General features: G+C 49.1%; 1 protein-coding gene across 1 annotated transcript in view; it reads left to right on the top strand.

Moving 5' to 3' along the window:
• Positions 1-22,969, top strand: part of mgat4a (alpha-1,3-mannosyl-glycoprotein 4-beta-N-acetylglucosaminyltransferase A) — a 273,041-nt gene that overhangs the window by 140,268 nt on the left and 109,804 nt on the right. Inside the window, exons 2-3 of the mRNA XM_038817905.1 lie at positions 12,174-12,341; positions 13,552-13,692. Of these exons, the coding sequence (XP_038673833.1) occupies positions 12,174-12,341; positions 13,552-13,692 (309 nt within the window). The remainder of the gene's footprint in view (positions 1-12,173; positions 12,342-13,551; positions 13,693-22,969) is intronic.

Here is a 22,969-nt window from a genome sequence, read left to right as displayed (position 1 = left end):
GATGGAGGGGGTGGAGTGGGGAGTCTAGGTAAGGACAACTCTGCAAGGGGAGGGGGCGTGGTTTATGTAAGCCATGTTGGCTGGGTTTTGTTGTTTGCTTGGTGTATGGTTGCTTATTCTGCAAACACTTATAATATAAATGCCCCAATAAAATATTTTTCAAAAAAAAACTCTGCAAGGGGAGAATGGTGCCCAGGTGAGGGAAATTTGCGAGGGGAAGGGTGGTCTGTTGAGAAAGGCAAGTCTGCAAGGGGGGGTAACCAGGTGCCTTTTAAGTATTGTGCTTGGACATAACGGCCGACTCCCTTCCTGATCTGCTACGCGATTCGATGTGAACCTGCCTAATTAATGAACTGAACATCACGCAATTCAGCAAGTTTACCCGCTGAGCTCTGTGGCACGGGTCCCTTTGGCTGTGTGCACCCACTATGGGACTGAGTCCTGGAGTGGGAGGTTCCACCATACATCTGAATTCCAGCTTTGCAATGTTTTATTTTCTTGTGGAGGAAAAAAAAGCTGGCACTGAATTAGGTTGTGTATTTATTTGAAGAGTCATCTCAATGATTGCACTATACAGTATTTGCATATCAGTGCATGTGTCTGTTTTGCTCATGTTAACGTCTTTCTTCACATCCGTCTCTATCTTTCCTCTCTCTCTTTTCCTCTGACCCTCACTTCCTCTCATTCCCATTGAGTGGGTGTTTCTCTTTTGTTTTCCCTCTCTGTCCCTCTTCCCACACTGACTCTTGGATTCCACTGCCTCCTCTCTCGCTCCCTCTGCCTCCCCTTTGCTTTTGCATTGCACACCATGTCTATTTAGGAGGTTAACAGTGCGTTTGGTCATTTCCCATCTCCACAAAGAACAATTCAATCAGACCTTGAAGTTATCCTTGCGTGCTCTGTCACCATCACCAAGCCGTATATTACTTTGCTTGCCTCCTGAGCTTCAACCTTCAACTTTTCAAGACTGGAACAAATGTTTGTTCTGGTTCCCAAATAAATTGCCCATGGTACTGAGTGCTGAATTTGGTGCATTTGAGTGCTATAGTGAGAGTTTGGTGACTGAGGGAGTGCTGAATTTGGTGCATTTGAGTGCTATAGTAAGAGTTTGATGACTGAGGGAGTATAAGGGTTCATTTTTATCTAAAGTCTAGTCTTTCTTTTATTTAGTTAATTAACTTAAAAGTTGCTGTTTGGTTTAGAAGAAGGTGAATTTTCAATCAGCTTTAAACAAATCTTCTACTTGTAGGTACTTGCAGCTGGAGCTTGTTAATTAGTTAATTGGATTAGGCCAATTTTCAGAGGCTAGAGTCACAGCATAAAAGTGATCCAGCTACAGTGCAGACTTTGTTTGCACTGAGTGCTGAATTTGGTGCATTTGAGTGCTATAGTGAGAGCTTGGTGACTGAGGGAGTGCTGAATTTGGTGCATTTGAGTGCTATAGTAAGAGTTTGGTGACTGAGGGAGTGCTGAATTTGGTGCATTTGAGTGCTATAGTGAGAGTTTGGTGACTAAGGGAGTTAGGTGAGGAGGGAGCAAGGTGCTCCTTTCATTTCATTTCCGCAAAGAGTGAGAAGGGAGCCAGGAGTTTATAGAGAGTGCAGCTGACTGGGAGCAGAGTCGGAGGGCGGAGGTCCAGTTGGTCCACAGGGCAGCTATATTCTGTAAGGTAAGAGGGAATGGAGGCTAGGGCAGTTGCATGCTCCTCCTGTAGGATGTGGGTGGTGAGGGATACCACCGGTGTCCCCGCTGACTATACCTGCGGGAAGTGCACCCAACTCCAGCTCCTCAGAGACCATGTTAGGGAACTGGAGCTGGAGCTGGATGAACTTCAGATCATCCAGGAGGCAGAAGGGGTTATAGAGAAGAGTTACAGGGAGGTAACCACACCCAAGGTTCAGGACAAGAGTAGCTGGGTTACAGTTAGGGGAAAGAGAACGAACAGGCAGACTGTGCAGGGATCCCTCGTGGCCGTTCCCCTACAAAACAAGTATACCGTTTTGGATGTTATTGGGGGGATGACCTACCGGGGGAAGACCCTAGTGGCCAGGTCTCTGGCACTGAGTCTGGCTCTGGGGCTGAGAAGGGAAGGGGGGAGAATAGAAAAGCAATAGTAATAGGAGATTCAATGGTTAGGAGAATAGATAGGAGATTCTGTGGTCGCGAGCGAGACTCCCGAAAGGTATGTTGCCTCCTGGGTGCCAGGGCCAGGGATGTCTCGGATCGTGTCTTCAGGATCCTGAAGGGGGGGGGGAGCAGCCAGAAGTCGTGGTGCACATTGGTACCAACGATGTAGGTAGGAAAAGGGGTGTGGAGGTAATAAACGAGTTTAGGGAGTTAGGCTGGAAGTTAAAAGCCAGGACAGACAGAGTTGTCATCTCTGGTTTGTTGCCGGTTCCATGTGATAGCGAGGCTAGGAATAGGGAGAGAGTGCAGTTGAACACGTGGCTACAGGAATGGTGTAGGAGGGAGGGCTTCTGTTTTTGGATAATTGGAGCACATTCTGGGGAAGGTGAGACCTGTACAAGCAGGATGGGTTGCATCTGAACCAGAGGGGCACCAATATCCTGGGAGGGAGGTTTTCTCGTACTCTTCGGGAGGGTTTAAACTAATTTGGCAGGGGAATGGGAACCGGATTTGTAGTCCAGCAACTAAAGTAGCCGATATTCAGGACGCCAAAGCGTGTAGTGAGGCAGTGGGGAAGGGAACACTGACAAAGGAGAGTACTTGCAGGCAAGGAGATGGGTTGAACTGTGTATGCTTCAACGCAAGAAGCATCAGGAATAAGGTGGGTGAACTTAAGGCATGCATCGGTACTTGGGACTACGATGTGGTGGCCATCACGGAAACTTGGATAGAAGAGGGGCAGAAATGGTTGTTGGAGGTCCCTGGTTATAGATGTTTCAATAAGATTAGGGAGGGTGGTAAAAGAGGTGGGGGGGGGGGGGGGTAGCATTGGTAATTAGAGATAGTATAACAGCTGCAGAAAGGCAGTTCGAGGAGGATCTGCCTACTGAGGTAGTATGGGTTGAAATCAGAAATAGGAAAGGAACAGTCACCTTGTTGGGAGTTTTCTATAGGCCCCCCAGTAGCAGCAGAGATGTGGAGGAACAGATTGGGAAACAGATTTTGGAAAGGTGCAGAAGTCACAGGGTAGTAGTCATGGGTGACTTCAACTTCCCAAAAATTGAGTGGAAACTCTTTAGATCAAATAGTTTGGATGGGGTGGTGTTTGTGCAGTGTGTCCAGGAAGCTTTTCTAACACAGTATGTAGATTGTCCGACCAGAGGGGAGACCATATTGGATTTGGTACTTGGTAATGAACCAGGGCAAGTGATAGATTTGTTAGTGGGGGAGCATTTTGGAGGTAGTTACCACAATTCTGTGACTTCCACTTCAGTAATGGAGAGGGATAGGTGCGTGCAACAGGGCAAGGTTTACAATTGGGGGAAGGGTAATTACGATGCTGTCAGACAAGAATTGAAGTGCATAAGTTGGGAACATAGGCTGTCAGGGAAGGACACAAGTGAAATGTGGAACTTGTTCAAGGAACAGGTACTGTGTGTCTTTGATATGTATGTCCCTGTCAGGCAGGGAAGAGATGGTCGAGTGAGGGAATCATGGTTGACAAGAGAGGTTGAATGTCTTGTTAAGAGGAAGAAGGAGACTTATGTAAGGCTGAGGAAACAAGGTTCAGACAGGGTGCTGGAGGGATACAAGATAGCCAGGAGGGAACTGAAGAAAGGGATTTAGGAGAGCTAAGAGAGGGCATGAAAAATCTTTGGCGGGTAGGATCAAGGAAAACCCCAAGGCCTTTTACACATATGTGAGAAATATGTGAATGACTAGAGCGAAGGTAGGTCCGATCAAGGACAGTAGCGGGAGATTGTGTATTGAGTCTGAAGAGATAGGACAGGTCTTGAACGAGTACTTTTCTTCAGTATTTACAAATGAGAGGGGCCATATTGTTGGAGAGGACAGTGTGAAACAGACTGGTAAACTCGAGGAGATAATTGTTAGGAAGAAAGATGTGTTGGGCATTTTGAAAAACTTGAGGATAGACAAATCTCCTGGGCCTGACGGGATATATCCAAGGGTTCTATGGGAAGCTAGAGATGAAATTGCAGAGCCGTTGGCAATGATCTTTTCGTCCTCACTGTCAACAGGGGTGGTACCAGAGGATTGGAGAGTGGCGAATGTCGTGCCCCTGTTCAAAAAAGGGAATAGGGATAACCCTGGGAATTACAGGCCAGATAGTCTTAATTCAGTGGTAGGCAAAGTAATGGAAAGGGTATTGAGCGATAGGATTTCTGAGCATCTGGAAAGACACTGCTTGATTAGGGATAGTCAGCACGGATTTGTGAGGGGTAGGTCTTGTCTTACAAGTCTTATTGAATTCTTTGAGGAGGTGACCAAGCATGTGGATGAAGGTAAAGCAGTGGATGTAGTGTACATGGATTTTAGTAAGGCATTTGATAAGGTTCCCCATTGTAGGCTTATGCAGAAAGTAAGGAGGCATGGGATAGTGGGAAATTTGGCCAGTTGGATAACGAACTAGCTAACCAATAGAAGTCAGAGTGGTGGTGGATGGCAAATATTCAGCCTGGAGCCCAGTTACCAGTGGCGTACCGCATGGATCAGTTCTGGGTCCTCTGCTGTTTGTGATTTTCATTAATGACTTGGATGAGGGAGTTGAAGGGTGGGTCAGTAAATTTGCAGACGATACTAAGATTGGTGGAGTTGTGGATAGTGAGGAGGGCTGTTGTCAGCTGCAAAGAGACATAGATAGGATGCAGAGTTGGGCTGAGAAGTGGCAGATGGAGTTTAACCCTGACAAGTGTGAGGTTGTCCATTTTGGAAGGACAAATATGAATGCGGAATACAGGGTTAACGGTAGGGTTCTTGGCAATGTGGAGGAGCAGAGAGATCTTGGGGTCTATGTTCATAGATCTTTGAAAGTTACCACTCAAGTGGATAGAGCTGTGAAAAAGGCCTATGGTGTGCTAGCGTTCATTAGCAGAGGGATTGAATTTAAGAGCTATGAGGTGACGATGCAGCTGTACAAAACTTTGGTAAGGTCACGTTCTGGTCGCCTCATTTGAGGAAAGATGTGGAAGCTTTGGAAAAGGTGCAAAGGAGATTTACCAGGATGTTGCCTGGAATGGAGAGTAGGTCTTATGAGAAAGGTTGAGGGTGCTAGGCCTTTTCTCATTAGAACAGAGAAGGATGAGGCGTGACTTGATAGAGGTTTATAAGATGATCAGGGGAATAGATAGAGTAGACAGTCAGAGACCGTTTCCCCGGGTGGAACAAACCATTACAAGGGGACATTATTTTAAGGTGAATGGTGGAAGATATAGGGGGGATGTCAGAGGTAGGTTCTTTACCCAGAGAGTAGTGGGGGCATGGAATGCACTGCCTGTGGAAGTAGTTGAGTCGGAAACATTAGGGACCTTCAAACGGCTATTGGATAGGTACGTGGATTATGGTAGAATGATGGAGTGTAGAGTAATTTGTTCTTAAGGGCAGTGGTAGCATTGTGGATAGCACAATTGCTTCACAGCTCCAGGGTCCCAGGTTCGATTCCGGCTTGGGTCACTGTCTGTGCGGAGTCTGCACATCCTCCCCGTGTGTGCGTGGGTTTTCTCCGGGTGCTCCGGTTTCCTACCACAGTCCAAAGATGTGCAGGTTAGGTGGATTGGACATGATAAATTGCTCTTAGTGTCCAAAATTGCCCTTAGTGTTGGGTGGGGTTACTGGGTTATGGGGATAGGGTGGAAGTGTTGACCTTGGGTGGGGTGCTCTTTCCAAGAGCCGGTGCAGACTCGATGGGCCGAATGGCCTCCTGCACTGTAAATTCTATGATAATCTATGATTAATCTAGGACAAAGGTTCGGCACAACATTGTGGGCCGAAGGGCCTGTTCTGTGCTTTATTTTTCTATGTTCTCTGCTATGCCATGTTTCCATTTGTAAAATTTCTAAAGCTTCCATCTTTTCCCCTTCACCCACTCGTTTGCCTCTGAACTGCGTTAATCTAGGCCGTTTCATATTGAAAGTAGCCGTTCTTGCAGAGGTACTGTTCCATAAACAGAAATGGGCAGCTCATAGAATCATAGAATTTACAGTGCTGAAGGAGGCCATTTGGCCCATCGAGTCTGCACCGGCCCTTGGAAAGAGCGCCCCACTTAAGCCCACGCCTCCACCCCATCCCCGTAACCCCATCCAACCTTTTGGACACTAAGGGACAATTTATCATGGCCAATCCACCTAACCCGCACATCTTTGGACTGTGGGAGGAAACCGGAGCACCCGGAGGACACCCATGCAGACACTGGGAGAGCGTGCAAACTCCACACAGACACTCACGGTAGCACAGTGGTTTGCGCTATTGCTTCACAGCGCCAGGGATCCCGGTTCGATTCCCAGCTTAGGTCACTGTCTGTGCGGAGTCTGTGCGTTCTCCCCGTGTCTGCGGGGATTTCCTCCGGGTGCTCCGGTTTCTCCCACACGTCCCGAAAGATGTGCTTGTTTTGTGAATTGGACATTCTGAATTTTCCCTCTCTGTACCCGAACAGGTGCCAGAGTGTGATGACTAGGGGATTTTCACAGTAAATTCATTGCAGTAAGATTATAATTATTATTAATTGTTCTTGAATAGGATGGGAATAGAGGGATACGGACCCCGGAAGCGTAGGAGATTTTAGTTTAGACGGGAAGCATGGTTGGTGCAGGCTTGGAGGGCCGAAGGGCCTGTTCCTGTGCTGTACTTTTCTTTGTTCTCTCTGTTCTTATTAATTTGGGCCATAACTTCCACCCTGGGGTGTAAATCCCTGGCCAGCACTGACCCGTTCTGGAAAACCTTGTTCAAACCTCTGCTGGCTGGAGCAGCTTGGGGCCTGCAGCCAAGGAGCCCCCTGAATGCCACCATGCAGTTGCCACACTGGCGGATTCGAAGGCCACATACCCTTTTCTACTGTACTGGCTGCTGTGAAACAGATTGGTTTCCCTCTGCAGCTACAGTCTCCTCGTGTCTGAGTGGGTCCCACCCCCACAACCTAAAACTCTGCAAGGTAGGTGGATTGACCACTCTTTTTTGAAGTCCACCAACAAAATAGAAGAAAGGAAACCAACTGAGGGACAAAACAAAAAGGGCTGCTCCAGTCAGGGACACTGCCCGAACGTAACAAAGATCAATGGTAACTTAAAAAAACATCAAATAAGAGTGCAGTTAAAAGGGTCAATAAAGCACCCCAACCTCTTAGATGCCCACTGGCAAGTTGTTTTAGGGCAGGGGTGGGCAAACTACGGCCCGCGGGCCGCATGCGGCCCGCCAAAGGTCTTTATGTGGCCCACCAAGTCATTAAAAAAAAAAATTTTTAAATTTTTTTTTTAAGGTTAATGGGGGGGGGGGGGGGGCTGTTGGGTTACTTACTGATATAGGGTGGATACGTTGACTTGAGTAGGGTGATCATTGCTCGGCACAACGTCGAGGGCCGAAGGGCCTGTTCTGTGCTGTACTGTTCTATGTTCTATATGAGGCGCCCAGAATCATAACCGGGTGAAGTAATTATTTTACTTAATATACTATGCGGCCCTTTAAAATTGTGAATTTCTGAATGTGGCCCTTGCACGGAAAAGTTTGCCCACCCCTGTTTTAGGGGAAGTCTGGGGACGTTGCCGTTTCTGGAAAATTGCCGTGTTGCACTGCAGGAACTCATCAAGGTTCTTGAAGCAACACCTTCCAAACCCACAATTACTACCATTTACACTAAAGGACAAGGGCAGCCAATACCTGGAATCATTACTAACTGGAGGTTCCCCTCCTTTGTTCTATGTTCTATAGTGTAGAGGGACTTTAGAGGGGTTTCACAGGACGGTGCAACATCGAGGGCCGAAGGGCCTGTACTGCGCTGTAATGTTCTAAATGTTCTAAATCCTTACCTGGGAACCTCTGAGGGATTCCCTAGTGCATCCTTGGGAACCCCCCCCCCCCCCCCCCCCCCCCCCGAATCTGATGCGTGGAGCCAGGAAGTTACAGGCTGTTGTTAGTCTTTGACACTTTGGGCGGGATTATCCTGTCATGCCTGGGCCGGGCCCCCCGTGGCGGGTCCCCCGGCAGCAGGGCAGGTTAGCCACGCTAAAGCCCACAGACTTCAGTGAGACTGAAAGATCCCGCCAGTGGCGTTTGCCAGCTTCCCCGTTAGGGTGGGAAATCCCGGCCTTTGGGTCTGGTTTTAACTCTTGGTAAATGAATGGGGTTTGAGGGAGTTAAAATTTCACCCCAGTGTGCATGAATCCAGATAGTGAATGTCGAACCTTCATCCCTGTGTCCCAACCAAGATTTATCCCATCAACACTCTCACATGCTCATTGCATAGCGATTAGGAGTCTGGTCAGTTTCATGAATTTTTAACTCTCTTCAGCCAAGGAGCCAATTGCAACATTTCTGATTGAGACCAGCTAAGTTGATGCAGACCAGTGCTTGTACAGCAGACTTCTCCGGAATGCCTGGATATCTTCCAACATCCATTTGTGCATTGACCCATTAACCAATCAGGATAGTTTCACATACTGGTTTTAGAGAGACGCTGACTTAACCTTTAATCCGTAAATAGATTTTCCATTAAAAAATGTCATTTGCCAATTTGCTGTTGTATTTTTGTTGCTCTTTTAACTGAACAGCCAATGTATCGTTGGTCTCTCTTTTTCTTTGGCAGGTACAAGCACCACCATTTTCTGTTGCTTGCTGCAGTGGCTATTTGTTTTCTCGATCCTACCCTAATAAAATTGTTAATGCTGTTCCATGCAACAATGTTTAGTCACGTAATGAAAGGCTATGAAAAATGTCCCAGCTTTGATCCGGCTGGAGAAACCGCATGTACAATATCTGGATGCATAAATCCTTGAAGTGACTAACTAAGTTGATGAAGCTGTTTACGTAAAGAAAGCATGCAGAATCTTTGGCTTTATAGAGACATTTGAGTGCAAAGGCAAGAAAGCCTTTGGGTAAAGCCTTTGTAGAGCACTGGTTGGTCCTTTTTTAGATGGGGGGTGGTGCGGGGTGGGGGTGTTGAGACAGTGGCACATGGTAATGTCACTCGACTGGTAATCCAGTTGCACACATAAAATCCCTTTAATCACATGAGATGACTATGGTCAAATACGCTCTCCACTCTGAACCCCATGTGAATGTCCGTGGATGTCTCTTTAGAATTCCCCCAAATTATTGTCACATTAAGAATTTCCAAACTCCACTCCCAAACAACATGCCACCATTAGCGATCTGCATTCCAAAATCCAGTCCAGGTTTTCCAAATGACACTTTTAAACAAAGCTTCCACTCCACTTTTAACAGTGGAGCCAGTCCATGATTTACATCCATCTCATTAGGATTTCTATGTCTTGACTGCTGTATGAACTGTTCACAATTTATTTATCTCTCAATTCCTAGACTCTAGTAAAATGGCTTATAACGTTTAATTTCCGTCTGAAGCCTGCTGTCCTACTTGGTTACTGCAATTGTCTCTTTAACTCAGAACACTTTGTTTCCTCTTCCTTGAATTCTTCTGAATATTTCATTGGTCTCTATTCTCTTAACTCCAATATATTGAGCTAAAACTGAGACTTGAAAGCTTTTCTATCTTACAAGGCCTCCAGTTGCTAAGCAGCGGCCTGCTGCGACTATTTATTATTCACACCGTAACCTGTAAGCACAATGGAATCATAGTTGGATTTGAAACAAACCGCCACACGTACAAACATCTTTGTCCAGCATGAATCTAACTGTAGGTTTTACTCTTCCAGGCACAGAAACATTAAATTAAACACACTTAAAATTATATCTTAGTTCTATTGTTTACTAATACAAATATAAATCCCTTAAAGGTGCCTTTGTTTCCCTAACACTTCATAGAATCCGAGAACAGTTACAGTATAGATGGAGGTCATTCACCCGGTTATGTCTGTGCCAGCTTTGTGAAGGAGCTGTTCACCTAGTGGCATTTCCCTGTCTTCTGCTGAATCCTGCACATTTGGATAAACATTTTAAGAACACTTATGAAAGGTTGTTGTTAAATAGATTAATGTGGGTAGCTCCAATGTTGAGTTTTGTTTTATAAATTTAAAGTACCCAATTCATTTTTTTGCCAATTAGGGGGCAATTTAATGTGGCCAATCCACCTACCCTGCACATCTTATGGTTGTGGGAGTGAGACCCACGCAGGCATGGGGAGAATGTGCAAGCTCCACACGGGCAGTGATCCAGGGCCTGGATTGAACCCAGGTCCTTGGCGTGTAAAGCAGCAGTGCTAACCACTGCGCCACCATGTCACTGCAAACTCCAGCGTTGAGTCAACATTCAGACAGTCACAATATGTCAAGTGGTGGCAGGTTATGATTTACAGTTGTCACTGATGTTCAGCAATCATTATGGAAAAAAAAAACTTATTTCTGTTGGACATTTTATGTGAGAGCCGTTGGTTTTGAATTCCACTTGGCCTATTGATTCCTTTGGTTTGTGAACATTTTTTGTTTGCTTGAAAAATAATTTGCTTGCTCGCATGGAACACTTTGTATTAATGTCGCCTCTTGTGAATTGAATGGCATTGTTTCTGCGCACATACTTTGTCACGGTGTTGCAGCTTTATACATAAAAGTGTGACGCACGGGATGCTTTGTAAAGAAGCTTCGACCTCTAGCTAACACTGCTAATTATTGTACCTTCCAGAAAATACATATTGTTTTGGTGCTTGGCATATGTCCTGCCGATGATTCAATTTCTTCTTCCAAAAATATGAACATTACGGTCCATTTAGCAGTCATGTTACTCGAGAGGAATTACTATTCCAAAGCTTAGCAAAAGAATTGCCCATGATTGGCTGTGTACAGTTGGCAACTAAAACTTTCTATTAATCTTGTTGTTCATTCTATTAAGCACTGTAATAAAGTAGCCGAGACCATTCACGAACATAAAAGAAATGAATCACTGCAAACTCTCCCAATATCTGCCTGTCATATGATAGTGATCTTCAAACATGGCCTTGGCATCACCTATTTGTATCTTTTGTTCTGCACAACTCTCTCAAGTGCCCCAAAGGACTGTCAGATAAAGTAATTGAAAATCCAATCAAATGTTTTATTAACTCTGAGCTGTGAAACCCATGCTAATAAAACAAGAGAAAATGTGCAGTTTGTTCAAGGAGTAAGGCAAAGTTTTGAAATAAATATATATGTAACTGGGTTCAAGTTTTGTTTCCGACATCAGACTCCAAAATATTACACAAAACGAGTCTTCCTACAAGAATGCACTTTGCATTTATGAAAGGTCTTTAATGTAGCAAAGTGCTTCCAAGAATTTCACAGGCACATGATGGAGCAAACCAAAATGCACCATGTGATATTAGGACATGTGACCAAAATCCTACCTGGAAGAGGTGGGTTTTAAGGAGCATAAAGGAATAGGAAAAGATTTAAGGACGGAACTCTAGTGCCTGGGGCCAAGGCACAGCTGTCAGTGAACCGACGATGAAAATCAGGGGTATGTGGGAGGGTAGAATTGGAGCAACATGAAGATCTTTGATAGAAGGAGATTACAGACGAGGAAGGGGACCTGGAGAGAATTGGATTATTCTAGCCTAGAGGTAACAAAGGCTCGCATAGAGTTAAAATTCCTTGATGCAAGAGAGTTCACTTCCACAGAGGCAGTGAGATATATAGCGATGCTATAGCACAGTAGGCTAAACAGCTGGCTTGTAATGCAGAACAAGGCCAGCAGCACGGTTTAATTCCCCTACCGACCTCCCCCGAACAGGCGCCGAAATGTGGTGACTCTGGGCTTTTCACAGTAACTTCATTGAAGCCTACTTGTGACAAGCTAATATTATTCTTCATTATTGCAATTTGACCATAATCCCTGAGAACGAGCGAGGAGTTTACCAAGTAGGAGTAAACATGCAAACCAAGCAAAGAAAAATTAATAAAGTTTCCAGTTATTAAGTTTCCAAGTCACTTATACTGGAAGCTTTGAAAAAAGTAGGTACGTTCAACCTGTAAATTCTCTCGAAATATCCCCCCCTCGATGCGTTAAAAGAAATTCTGTGGCACTAAAATGTCTAAAATAGTTTCTCTTGAGAATAATTTCATGCTAATGTTTCTCCTTGCGTTTATTCACAGAAAAGCTAATTGCCTATCAGCACGAGTTCCACGCCTTGAGGGAGCGTCTACGTGTAGCCGAGCATCGAACTTTGCAGCGTTCCGCAGAACTAAATGGTGTTCTAGAGCAATTCAAACGTATCGTGGCTGCATCAAATGGGAGCAAAGACTCCCAAAGCAGTTTTTCAGGTAATTCTTATTCGTCATTCACATATTCTTGGAGAAGGCAATGAAATATAGCAGCTGTCCCAATGCCAAACTGTTTAAAAATAAAATGGCATTAGTCTGATTGCAGTCATTAAAAGATCAACAGTTGAAGCCCATTAAATTAAGTTGCACCAACGTGGCACTTTTGCTGCATCGTTCTAAACTGCACTCAAATGCAATTAACATTATCCTCCTTCTCCATAATCCCTCCACACAACATATCATCTCCGATTGAGAGGGCAGGTTGCGCACCTGGCCCTATCCTTTGTCAAGGCCATTCTCTTATTTCCTGGAAATAAAGGAGTGCGGGAGCAATCATTGAATTGTTTTATGCACCTTTGGGCAAATGTCCACATGCTGTTTGGTTTTTGCATCCTCATTCAGGTCAACATTTCATTGTTCTGTCTGCATCTGCACTGGCAGGATTGTAATGGCCTCCATTCACACTAATCACTACCTGTTGGAGAATTAGGTTGAGAACACACGAGATTGGCTTCATTGACGAGAAGAGCTCAGACCGGGCTCGAGAGAATTAGTAGACAAATGAGAGAAAGATGCGAGCCCTTGTTGCATCTTTTCCAGACATAAATTTAATAGAGAACCATGTTGTTGTGAACTTTCTTTTGCAAATGGCTGCAATCATTGTTCTAATGTTGTGGTTCCACTGGTGGAGTGGAAGTTTTACTGCACTATCTTAATAGTATAAGAATGCCTCAAGTCTAGGAGTGTAAAGGTCCTCCAATGGGACACGAGCATTTAATTCATCTGTGGTTTAAACCATCTTAATTAATTCCTAAATGAATTGTCAGTTTACCTTGCAGGAACTTGATGGTTTGGCTAATGTATACTTCTTTATAGCTCTCCTTCTGTTGTCCAGAACCCGTATGAATATTTTCTCGCAATCTCTGGTTCAGAGAAAGCCATGTTGTTATGGACCTTCCGTTGCAATAGGCTGCAATCAATGCAATACTTTTGTGGTAAAAATGAAGAGATTGGTTATTATTTAGCTCGGTGCATGCATGTTTTTTATTTAAATTTTTCATGTTTGCAGATCTTTTATTTTAAACTTGTTGCTTCACCATGGGTTTTACTTACCCTAAAACACCTGGCAACGCTGATATTGTGACCCAACCTTGATTCCCAAAACAACTTGGATATCTAAATGTATTCAGCAATCTTACTGCATTTTCAGATGATGCCAAAAAGCTGTTGAAAGATCTGACCAACAGAAACGCTCTCCAAGTGCCAAATATCTATCATCACATGCCCCACTTACTGAACAGCGAGGACAGCCTTCAGCCTGCTGTGCAGGTTGGCATTGGCAGAACTGGCGGTGAGTTACTCAAAGTGCTCTTTTCTCTTGCGCGGAATTGAAGGGGAAAATAATACTTCAGATGGTTTGGAATTTAATTGTAAGGCATTTGCATTGCCTTGTAACAAGTTGATGAAGTTAATCTATTGCAGGGCCACATGCAGCCCATCAGGGTTCTGAGTGCGGCTCACATAACATTTTGTTGACCATTGCCCACATGCAGGATTGCAACATTCCGCTGGTTTCCATCCGCGTAGCTTTTTTTCTACTGGTGTAACTGAAGTGCTTAAAGTGAGGGCGTGTGTGAAGTGAGGTGCATGCTGATCATGCACTACATTGACTGTGAGACTTGTGCACTCCCTCTGTGGCCAATCAATGCATAAATATTTCTATTGTTTTTACCACTTGCAGTTGATGACAGTTCTATTAATATTTGAATGACATAGCATTTTCTTTCCCTTGTTATGATATATTCAGCGTGTATAAAATGTATTCAATCTTATTCAAGGGTCATGGTGAGTGAACAAGCCCAATTTCAATCATGCTGATCACTGAGATGAAGGGCCACTCTTACGCCCACTCACTAGCCTAGGTTGCCCATCACTGGCCTATTATCTTTGACACTGTTTTATACCAGACAGGTTAACCAAGGATTATAATCTCTGGATGTGTATTCAAAGTAATGGGGGCTGGTATCGCTCAGTTGGCTGGACAGCTAGTTGGTGATGCCGAGTGAGGTCAATGACGCGGGTTCAATTCCCGCACCGGCTGAGGTTATTCATGAAGGCCCCGCCTTCTCAACCTTGACCCTCGCCTAAGTGCGGTGGTTAAATCGCCACCAGTCAGCTCACCCCCTCAATGGGGAAAGCAACCTCTGGTTGTCTGGGACTATGGCGACTTTAGTTTATTCACAATAATAACAATTTGAAGGGCAGCACAATGGCGCAGTGGGTTAGCTGCCTCACGGCCCCTAGGTCCCAGGTTCAATCCCAGGCTCTGGGTCACTGTCCATGTGGAGTTTGCACATTCTCCCCTGTGTTTTTGTGGGTTTCGCCCAACCAACCCCAATGCAAGGTAGGTGGATTGAACACACTTAATTGCCCCTTAATTGGAAAAAAATGAATTGGGTACACTAAATTTAAAAAAATAATAATAACAATTTGACTCCAATTTATTGCATTGTTCACAAGTTAAACATCAGTCGATGATAGTTCAGTATAAATGGTTATGTTATTACTCAATTACTTCATGATCCAACAGAAAAATTTAATAGAGAATTTTTAATTGGCCAAGAAAATTGTTGCCCTCTCTTTGTTGAAAACCTGTTATGAATGCTTGAAATATTGCAGTCAAGCGTGAATTCCCGGAGGCGGGGAGGGCTTGCATGTTAATCCACTTGTACATCTTTCATCATAGACTGGACTACAGTATTTAATTCATATGATAGATTTGCGTGATAGAAAATGCCAGTAGGATACGCACCAAGGTTCAGGTATACCTGATCGAAGAACTCCACCTCACACTCCACTCCATTCAACCGCGCCCTCGCAGTCCACTCCACCTCACTCTCCCACTCCATCTCACCCTCGCACTCCACTCCATATCTCACACTATCTCACCCTCGCACTCCACTCCACCTCACTCTCCCACTCCATCTCACCCTCGCACTCCACTCCACCTCACTCTCCCACTCCATCTCACCCTCTCACTCCACTCCACTCCACCTCACTCTCCCACTCCATCTCACCCTCGCACTCCACTCCACTCCACTCCACCTCACTCTCCCACTCCATCTCACCCTCGCACTCCACTCCATATCACACTCCATCTCACCCTCGCATTCCACTCCACCTCACTCTCCCACTCCATCTCACCCTCTCACTCCACTCCACTCCACTCCACCTCACTCTCCCACTCCATCTCACCCTCGCACTCCACTCCACTCCACCTCACTCTCCCACTCCATCTCACCCTCGCACTCCACTCCATCTCACCCTCGCACTCCACTCCACTCCACCCTCCCACTCCATCTCACCCTCGCACTCCACTCCATCTCACCCTCGCACTCCACTCCACTCCACCTCACTCTCCCACTCCATCTCACCCTCGCACTCCACTCCATATCACACTCCACCTCACCCTCGCACTCCATCTCACCCTCGCACTCCACTCCACCAGCTCACTCTCACAGTCCATCTCACCTTCGCACTCCCCTCCACCAGCTCACCATCGCAGTCCATCTCATCCTCGCACTCCACTCCATCTCACCCTCGCACTCCCCTCCACCAGCTCACCCTCGCAATCCATCTCACCCTCGCAATCCATTTCACCCTCGCACTCCCCTCCACCATCTCACCCTCGCAATCCATCTCACCCTCGCAATCCATCTCACCCTCTCAATCCATCTCACCCTCGCACTCCCCTCCACCAGCTCACCCTCGCACTCCCCTCCATCTCACCCTCGCACTCCACTCCATATCACACTCCATCTTACTCTCTCAGTCCATCTCACCCTTGCACTCCCCTCCACCAGCTCACCCTCGCAGTCCATCTCACCCTCGCACTCCCCTCCACCAGCTCACCCTCGCAGTCCATCTCATCCTCGCACTCCACTCCATCTCACCCTCGCACACCCCTCCACCATCTCACCCTCGCAGTCCATCTCACCCTCGCACTCCCCTCCATCTCACCCTCGCACTCCACTCCATCTCACCCTCGCACTCCACTCCATCTCACCCTCGCACTCCACTCCATCTCACCCTCGCACTCCACTCCATCTCACCCTCGCACTCCACTCCATCTCACCCTCTCACTCCATTCCACTCCATCTCACCCACGCACTCCACTCCGTCTCACCCACGCACTCCACTCCATCTCACCCTCGCACTCCACTCCGTCTCACACGCGCACTCCACTCCGTCTCACACGCGCACTCCACTCCGTCTCAGCCTCGCACTCCACTCCATCTCAGCCTCGCACTCCACTCCATCTCAGCCTCGCACTCCACTCCGTCTCACCCTCGCACTCCCTCCACCAGCTCACCCTCGCAGTCCATCTCACCCTCTCACTCCCCTCCATCTCATCCTCGCACTCCACTCCATATCACACTCCATCTCACCCTCACACTCCATCTCACCCTCACACTCCCCTCCACCAGCCCCCCCGCGCATTCCCCTCCATCTCACCCTCGCACTCCACTCCACCAGCTCACCCTCGCAGTCCATCTCATCTTCGCAGTCCACTCCATCTCACCCTCGCACTTCACTCCATCTCAACCTCGTACCCCACTCCATCTCACCATCTCACCCCACTCCATCTCACCCTCGCACTCCACTCCACCTCATCCTCGTACTCAACTTCAGCCTCACACTCCACTCCACCTCACCCTCGCACTCCACTCCTCTCCATCTCACTCTTGCACTCCACTCCACTCCGCCTCACCCTCATCCACCTCACACTCACACTCCCCTCCACCTCATCCTCCTACTCCACCTCACCCTCACACTCCACTCCTCTCCATCTCACTCTTGCACTCCACTCCACTCCGCCTCACCCTCATCCACCTCACACTCACACTCCACTCCACTCCACCCTCGCATTCCACTCCACCTCACCCTCACACTCCACTCCACCTCACCCTCGCATTCCACTCCACCTCACCCTCAAACTGTACCGCACCCTCACACTCCACTCCACCTCATCTTCGTACTCCACCTCACCATCACTCCACTCCATCTCACCCTCGCATTCCACTCCACTCCATCTCACTCTTACACTCCACCTCATGCTCGTACTCCACCTCACCCTCGTACTCCACCTCACCCTCACATTCCAGTCCACTCCACTCCATTTCACCCTCGCATTCCACTCCACCTCACCCTCGCATTGCACTCCACTCCACTCCATCTCACTCTTGCACTCCATCTCCACTCCATTTAGGGGCAGCACGGTAGCATCGTGGATAGCACAATTTCTTCACAGCTCTAGGGTCCCAGGTTCGATTCCGGCTTGGGTCACTCTGTGTGGAGTCTGCACACCCTCTCCGTGTCTGCGTGGGTTTCCTCCCGGTGCTCAAGTTTCCTACCACAGTCCAAAGATGTGCATGTTAGGTGGATTGGCCATGCAAAATTGCCCGTAGTGTCCAAAATTGCCCTTGGTGTTGGGTGGGGTTACTGGGTTAAGGGGATAGGGTGGAGGTGTTGACCTTGGGTCGTGTGCTCTTTCCAAGAGCCGGTGCAGATTCGATGGGCCAAATGGCCGCCTCCTGCACTGTAAATTCTATGATAATCTATGATCACAGCCTCGCACTCCACTCCACTCCATCTCACCATCGCAGTCCACTCCGTCTCACCATCGCAGTCCACTCCGTCTCACCCTCGCACTCCACTCCATCTCACCGTCGCACACCACACCCCTCACCCTAGCACTCCACTCCATCTCACCCTCGCACTCCACTCCATCTCACCCTCGCACTCCACTCCATCTCAGCCTCGCACTCCACTCCATCTCATCCTCTCATTCCACTCCACTCCACTCCATCTCACCCTCACACTCCACTCCATCTCACCCTGGCACTCCATTCCACTCCATCTCACCCGCGCACTCCACTCCACTCCATCTCACCCTCGCACTCCACTCCATCTCACCCTCGCACTCCACTCCACTCCATCTCACCCGCGCACTCCATTCCACTCCATCTCACCCTCGCACTCCACTCCATCTCACCCTTGCACTCCCCTCCACCAGCTCACCCTCGCAATCCATCTCACCCTCGCACTCCCCTCCACCAGCTCACCCTCGCAGTCCATCTCACCCTCGCACTCCACTCCATCTCACCCTCGCACTCCCCTCCATCTCACCCTCGCACTCCACTCCACCAGCTCACCCTCGCAGTCCATCTCACCCTCGCACTCCCCTCCACCAGCTCACACTCGCAGTCCATCTCACCCTCGCACTCCACTCCATCTCACCCTTGCACTCCCCTCCACCAGCTCACCCTCGCAGTCCATCTCACCCTCGCACTCCCCTCCACCAGCTCACCCTCACAGTCCATCTCACACTCGCACTCCCCTCCATCTCACCCTCGCACTCCACTCCATATCACACTCCATCTCACTCTCTCAGTCCATCTCACCCTCGCACTCCCCTCCACCAGCTCACCCTCGCATTGCATCTCACCCTCGCACTCCCCTCCACCAGCTCACCCTCGCAGTCCATCTCATCCTCGCACTCCCCTCCATCTCACCCTCGCACTCCCCTCCACCAGCTCACCCTCGCATTGCATCTCACCCTCGCACTCCCCTCCACCAGCTCACCCTCGCAGTCCATCTCATCCTCGCACTCCCCTCCATCTCACCCTCGCACTCCCCTCCACCAGCTCACCCTCGCAGTCCATCTCACCCTCGCACTCCCTCCACCAGCTCACCCTCGCAGTCCATCTCACCCTCTCACTCCCCTCCATCTCATCCTCGCACTCCACTCCATATCACACTCCATCTCACTCTCACACTCCATCTCACCCTCACACTCCATCTCACCCTCGCACTCCCCTCCACCAGCTCACCCTCGCAGTCCATCTCACCCTCACACTCCCCTCCACCAGCCCCCCCACGCATTCCCCTCCATCTCACCCTCGCACTCCACTCCACCAGCTCACCCTCGCAGTCCACTCCACTCCATCTCACCCTCACACTCCCCTCCACCAGCTCACCCTCGCACTCCCCTCCATCTCACCCTCGCACTCCACTCCACCAGCTCACCCTCGCAGTCCATCTCATCTTCGCAGTCCACTCCATCTCACCCTCGCACTTCACTCCATCTCAACCTCGTACCCCACTCCATCTCACCCTCGCACCCCACTCCACCTCATCCTCGTACTCAACTTCAGCCTCACACTCCACACCACCTCACCCTCGCACTCCACTCCTCTCCATCTCACTCTTGCACTCCACTCCACTCCGCCTCACCCTCATCCACCTCACACTCACACTCCCCTCCACCTCATCCTCGTACTCCACCTCACCCTCACACTCCACTCCTCTCCATCTCACTCTTGCACTCCACTCCACTCCGCCTCACCCTCATCCACCTCACACTCGCACTCCCCTCCACCCTCGCATTCCACTCCACCTCACCCTCACACTCCACTCCACCTCACCCTCAAACTGTACCGCACCCTCACACTCCACTCCACCTCATCTTCGTACTCCACCTCACCATCACTCCACTCCACCTCACCCTCACACTACACCTCATGCTCGTACTCCACCTCACCCTTGTACTCCACCTAACCTTCACTCCACTCCATCTCACCCTCGCATTCCACTCCACTCCATCTCAGTCTTACACTCCACCTCATGCTCGTACTCCACCTCACCCTCGTACTCCACCTCACCCTCACATTCCAGTCCACTCCACTCCATTTCACCCTCGCATTCCACTCCACCTCACCCTCGCATTGCACTCCACTCCACTCCATCTCACTCTTGCACTCCATCTCCACTCCATTTAGGGGCAGCACGGTAGCATCGTGGATAGCACAATTTCTTCACAGCTCCAGGGTCCCAGGTTCGATTCCGGCTTGGGTCACTCTGTGTGGAGTCTGCACACCCTCCCCGTGTCTGCGTGGGTTTCCTCCCGGTGCTCAAGTTTCCTACCACAGTCCAAAGATGTGCATGTTAGGTGGATTGGCCATGCAAAATTGCCCGTAGTGTCCAAAATTGCCCTTGGTGTTGGGTGGGGTTACTGGGTTAAGGGGATAGGGTGGAGGTGTTGACCTTGGGTCGTGTGCTCTTTCCAAGAGCCGGTGCAGATTCGATGGGCCAAATGGCCGCCTCCTGCACTGTAAATTCTATGATAATCTATGATCACAGCCTCGCACTCCACTCCACTCCATCTCACCATCGCACTCCACTCCGTCTCACCCTCGCACTTCACTCCATCTCACCATCGCAGTCCACTCCATCTCACCATCGCAGTCCACTCCATCTCACCATCGCACTCCACTCCATCTCACCGTCGCACACCACACCCCTCACCCTAGCACTCCACTCCATCTCACCCTCGCACTCCACTCCATATCACCCTCGCACTCCACTCCATCTCAGCCTCGCACTCCACTCCATCTCAGCCTCTCATTCCACTCCACTCCACTCCATCTCACCCTCACACTCCACTCCATCTCACCCTGGCACTCCACTCCACTCCATCTCACCCGCGCACTCCACTCCACTCCATCTCACCCTCGCACTCCACTCCATCTCACCCTCGCACTCCACTCCACTCCATCTCACCCGTGCACTCCACTCCACTCCATCTCACCCTCGCACTCCACTCCATCTCACCCTCGCACTCCACTCCACTCCATCTCACCCGCGCACTCCACTCCATCTCACCCTCGCACTCCATTCCACTCCATCTCAGCCTCGCACTCCACTCCATCTCACCCTCGCACTCCACTCCATCTCACCCTCGCACTCCACTCCATCTCACCCTCGCACTCCACTCCATCTCACCCTCGCACTCCACTCCATCTCACCCTCGCACTCCACTCCACTCAACCCCACCCTCGCACTCCACTCCACCTCACCTTCGCACTCCACACCACTCATTCTCGCACTCCACTCCATTCCATCTCACCCTCTCACTCCACTCCAGTCCATCTCACCCTCCACTCCATCTCACCCTCTCACTCCACTCCACTCCATCTCACCCTCGCACTCCACTCCATCTCACCCTCGCACTCCACTCCATCTCAGCCTCGCACTCCACTCCATCTCACCCTCTCACTCCACTCCACTCAACCCCACCCTCGCACTCCACTCCACCTCACCCTCGCACTCCACACCACTCATCCTCGCACTCCACTCCACTCCATCTCACCCTCCACTCCATCTCACCCTCTCACTCCACTCCACTCCACCTCACCCTCGCACTCCACTCCACCTCACCCTCGCACTCCACACCACTCATCCTCGCACTCCACTCCACTCCATCTCACCCTCCACTCCATCTCACCCTCTCACTCCACTCCACTCCATCTCACCCTCGCACTCCACTCCACCTCACCCTCGCACTCCACTCCCCTGAACCGCGCACTCCATTCCTTCTCCCCCCCACCTTCCCCAGGCATTATAGAGCTGGCAGTTTACTCTTAGTCAATCATATGTTTGAACCTTGCTAACCAAATGAATACAGGACAGGTACTCGAGGAGCGGCACAGTAGTTAGCACTGCTGCCTTTCAGCGCCGGGGACCCTGGTTCGATTCCGACCTTGCGTTACTGTCTGTGTCATGTTTTCCCCGTGTCTACATGGGTTACATTGAAACATAGAAATAGGAGCAGGAGGAGGCCATTTGGCCCTTCGAGCCTGCTCTGCCATTCATTATGATCATGGCTGATCATCCAACTCAATGTCCTAATCCGGCTTTTCCCCTCATATCCTTTGATCCCCTTCACCCAAGTGTTTTCTCTAACTGCTCTTGAAAACATACATATTTTGGCCTCATCTGGGGCTGGTTTAGCTCACTGGGCTAAATCGCTGGCTTTTAAAGCAGGCCAGCAACACGGTTCGATTCCCGTACCAGCCTCCCCGAACAGGCGCCGGAATGTGGCGACTAAGGGCTTTTCACAGTAACTTCATTGAAGCCTACTCGTGACAATAAGCGATTTTCATTTCATTTCATCTACTTCCTGTGGTAACAGATTCCACAGGCTCACCGCTCTCTGGGTGAAGAAATTTCTCCTCACCTCTGTCCTAAATGGTCGACCCCGCATCCTCAGACTGTGACCCTTGGTTCTGGACACGCCCACCATCGGGAACATCCTTCCTGCATCTAACCTCTAGTCCTGTTAGAATTTCTAAGATCCCCCCCCCCTTCATTCTTCTAAACTCCAGTTCCCTCCGGGTGCCCCGGTTTCCTACCACAGCCCAAAGATGTGCAGGTTAGGTGGATTGGCCAGGCTAAAACTGCTGCTTTGTGTCCAAAGATTAGGTGGGGTTATTGGGTTACAGGGATGGGCTGAAGGACTTTTCAGAGTGTTGGTGCAGACTCGATGGGCCGTATGTCTTCCTTCTGCACTGTAGGGATTGTATGTCAGAATGGTTACCTCCCATTCCTGTAATCACTTTAGTTCGAGGTCATGTTTATCTCATGTTGAGGGTCACTTGCTGTCTCTTACCAGACAAACCGTGCAGATAAAGGGATATGCAAGGCACCATCCTAATGACTTGAGAATGTCAACACGGAGGCCTAAACCACAAGGCCTTGACATGTCTAGGAACTGTTTGTTTTTTCAG

The sequence above is a fragment of the Scyliorhinus canicula genome, chromosome 14 (genome assembly GCF_902713615.1).
Source record: "Scyliorhinus canicula chromosome 14, sScyCan1.1, whole genome shotgun sequence".
In the NCBI taxonomy this organism is placed as follows: domain Eukaryota; kingdom Metazoa; phylum Chordata; class Chondrichthyes; order Carcharhiniformes; family Scyliorhinidae; genus Scyliorhinus; species Scyliorhinus canicula.
This window is presented reverse-complemented; position numbering and strand designations above follow the sequence as displayed.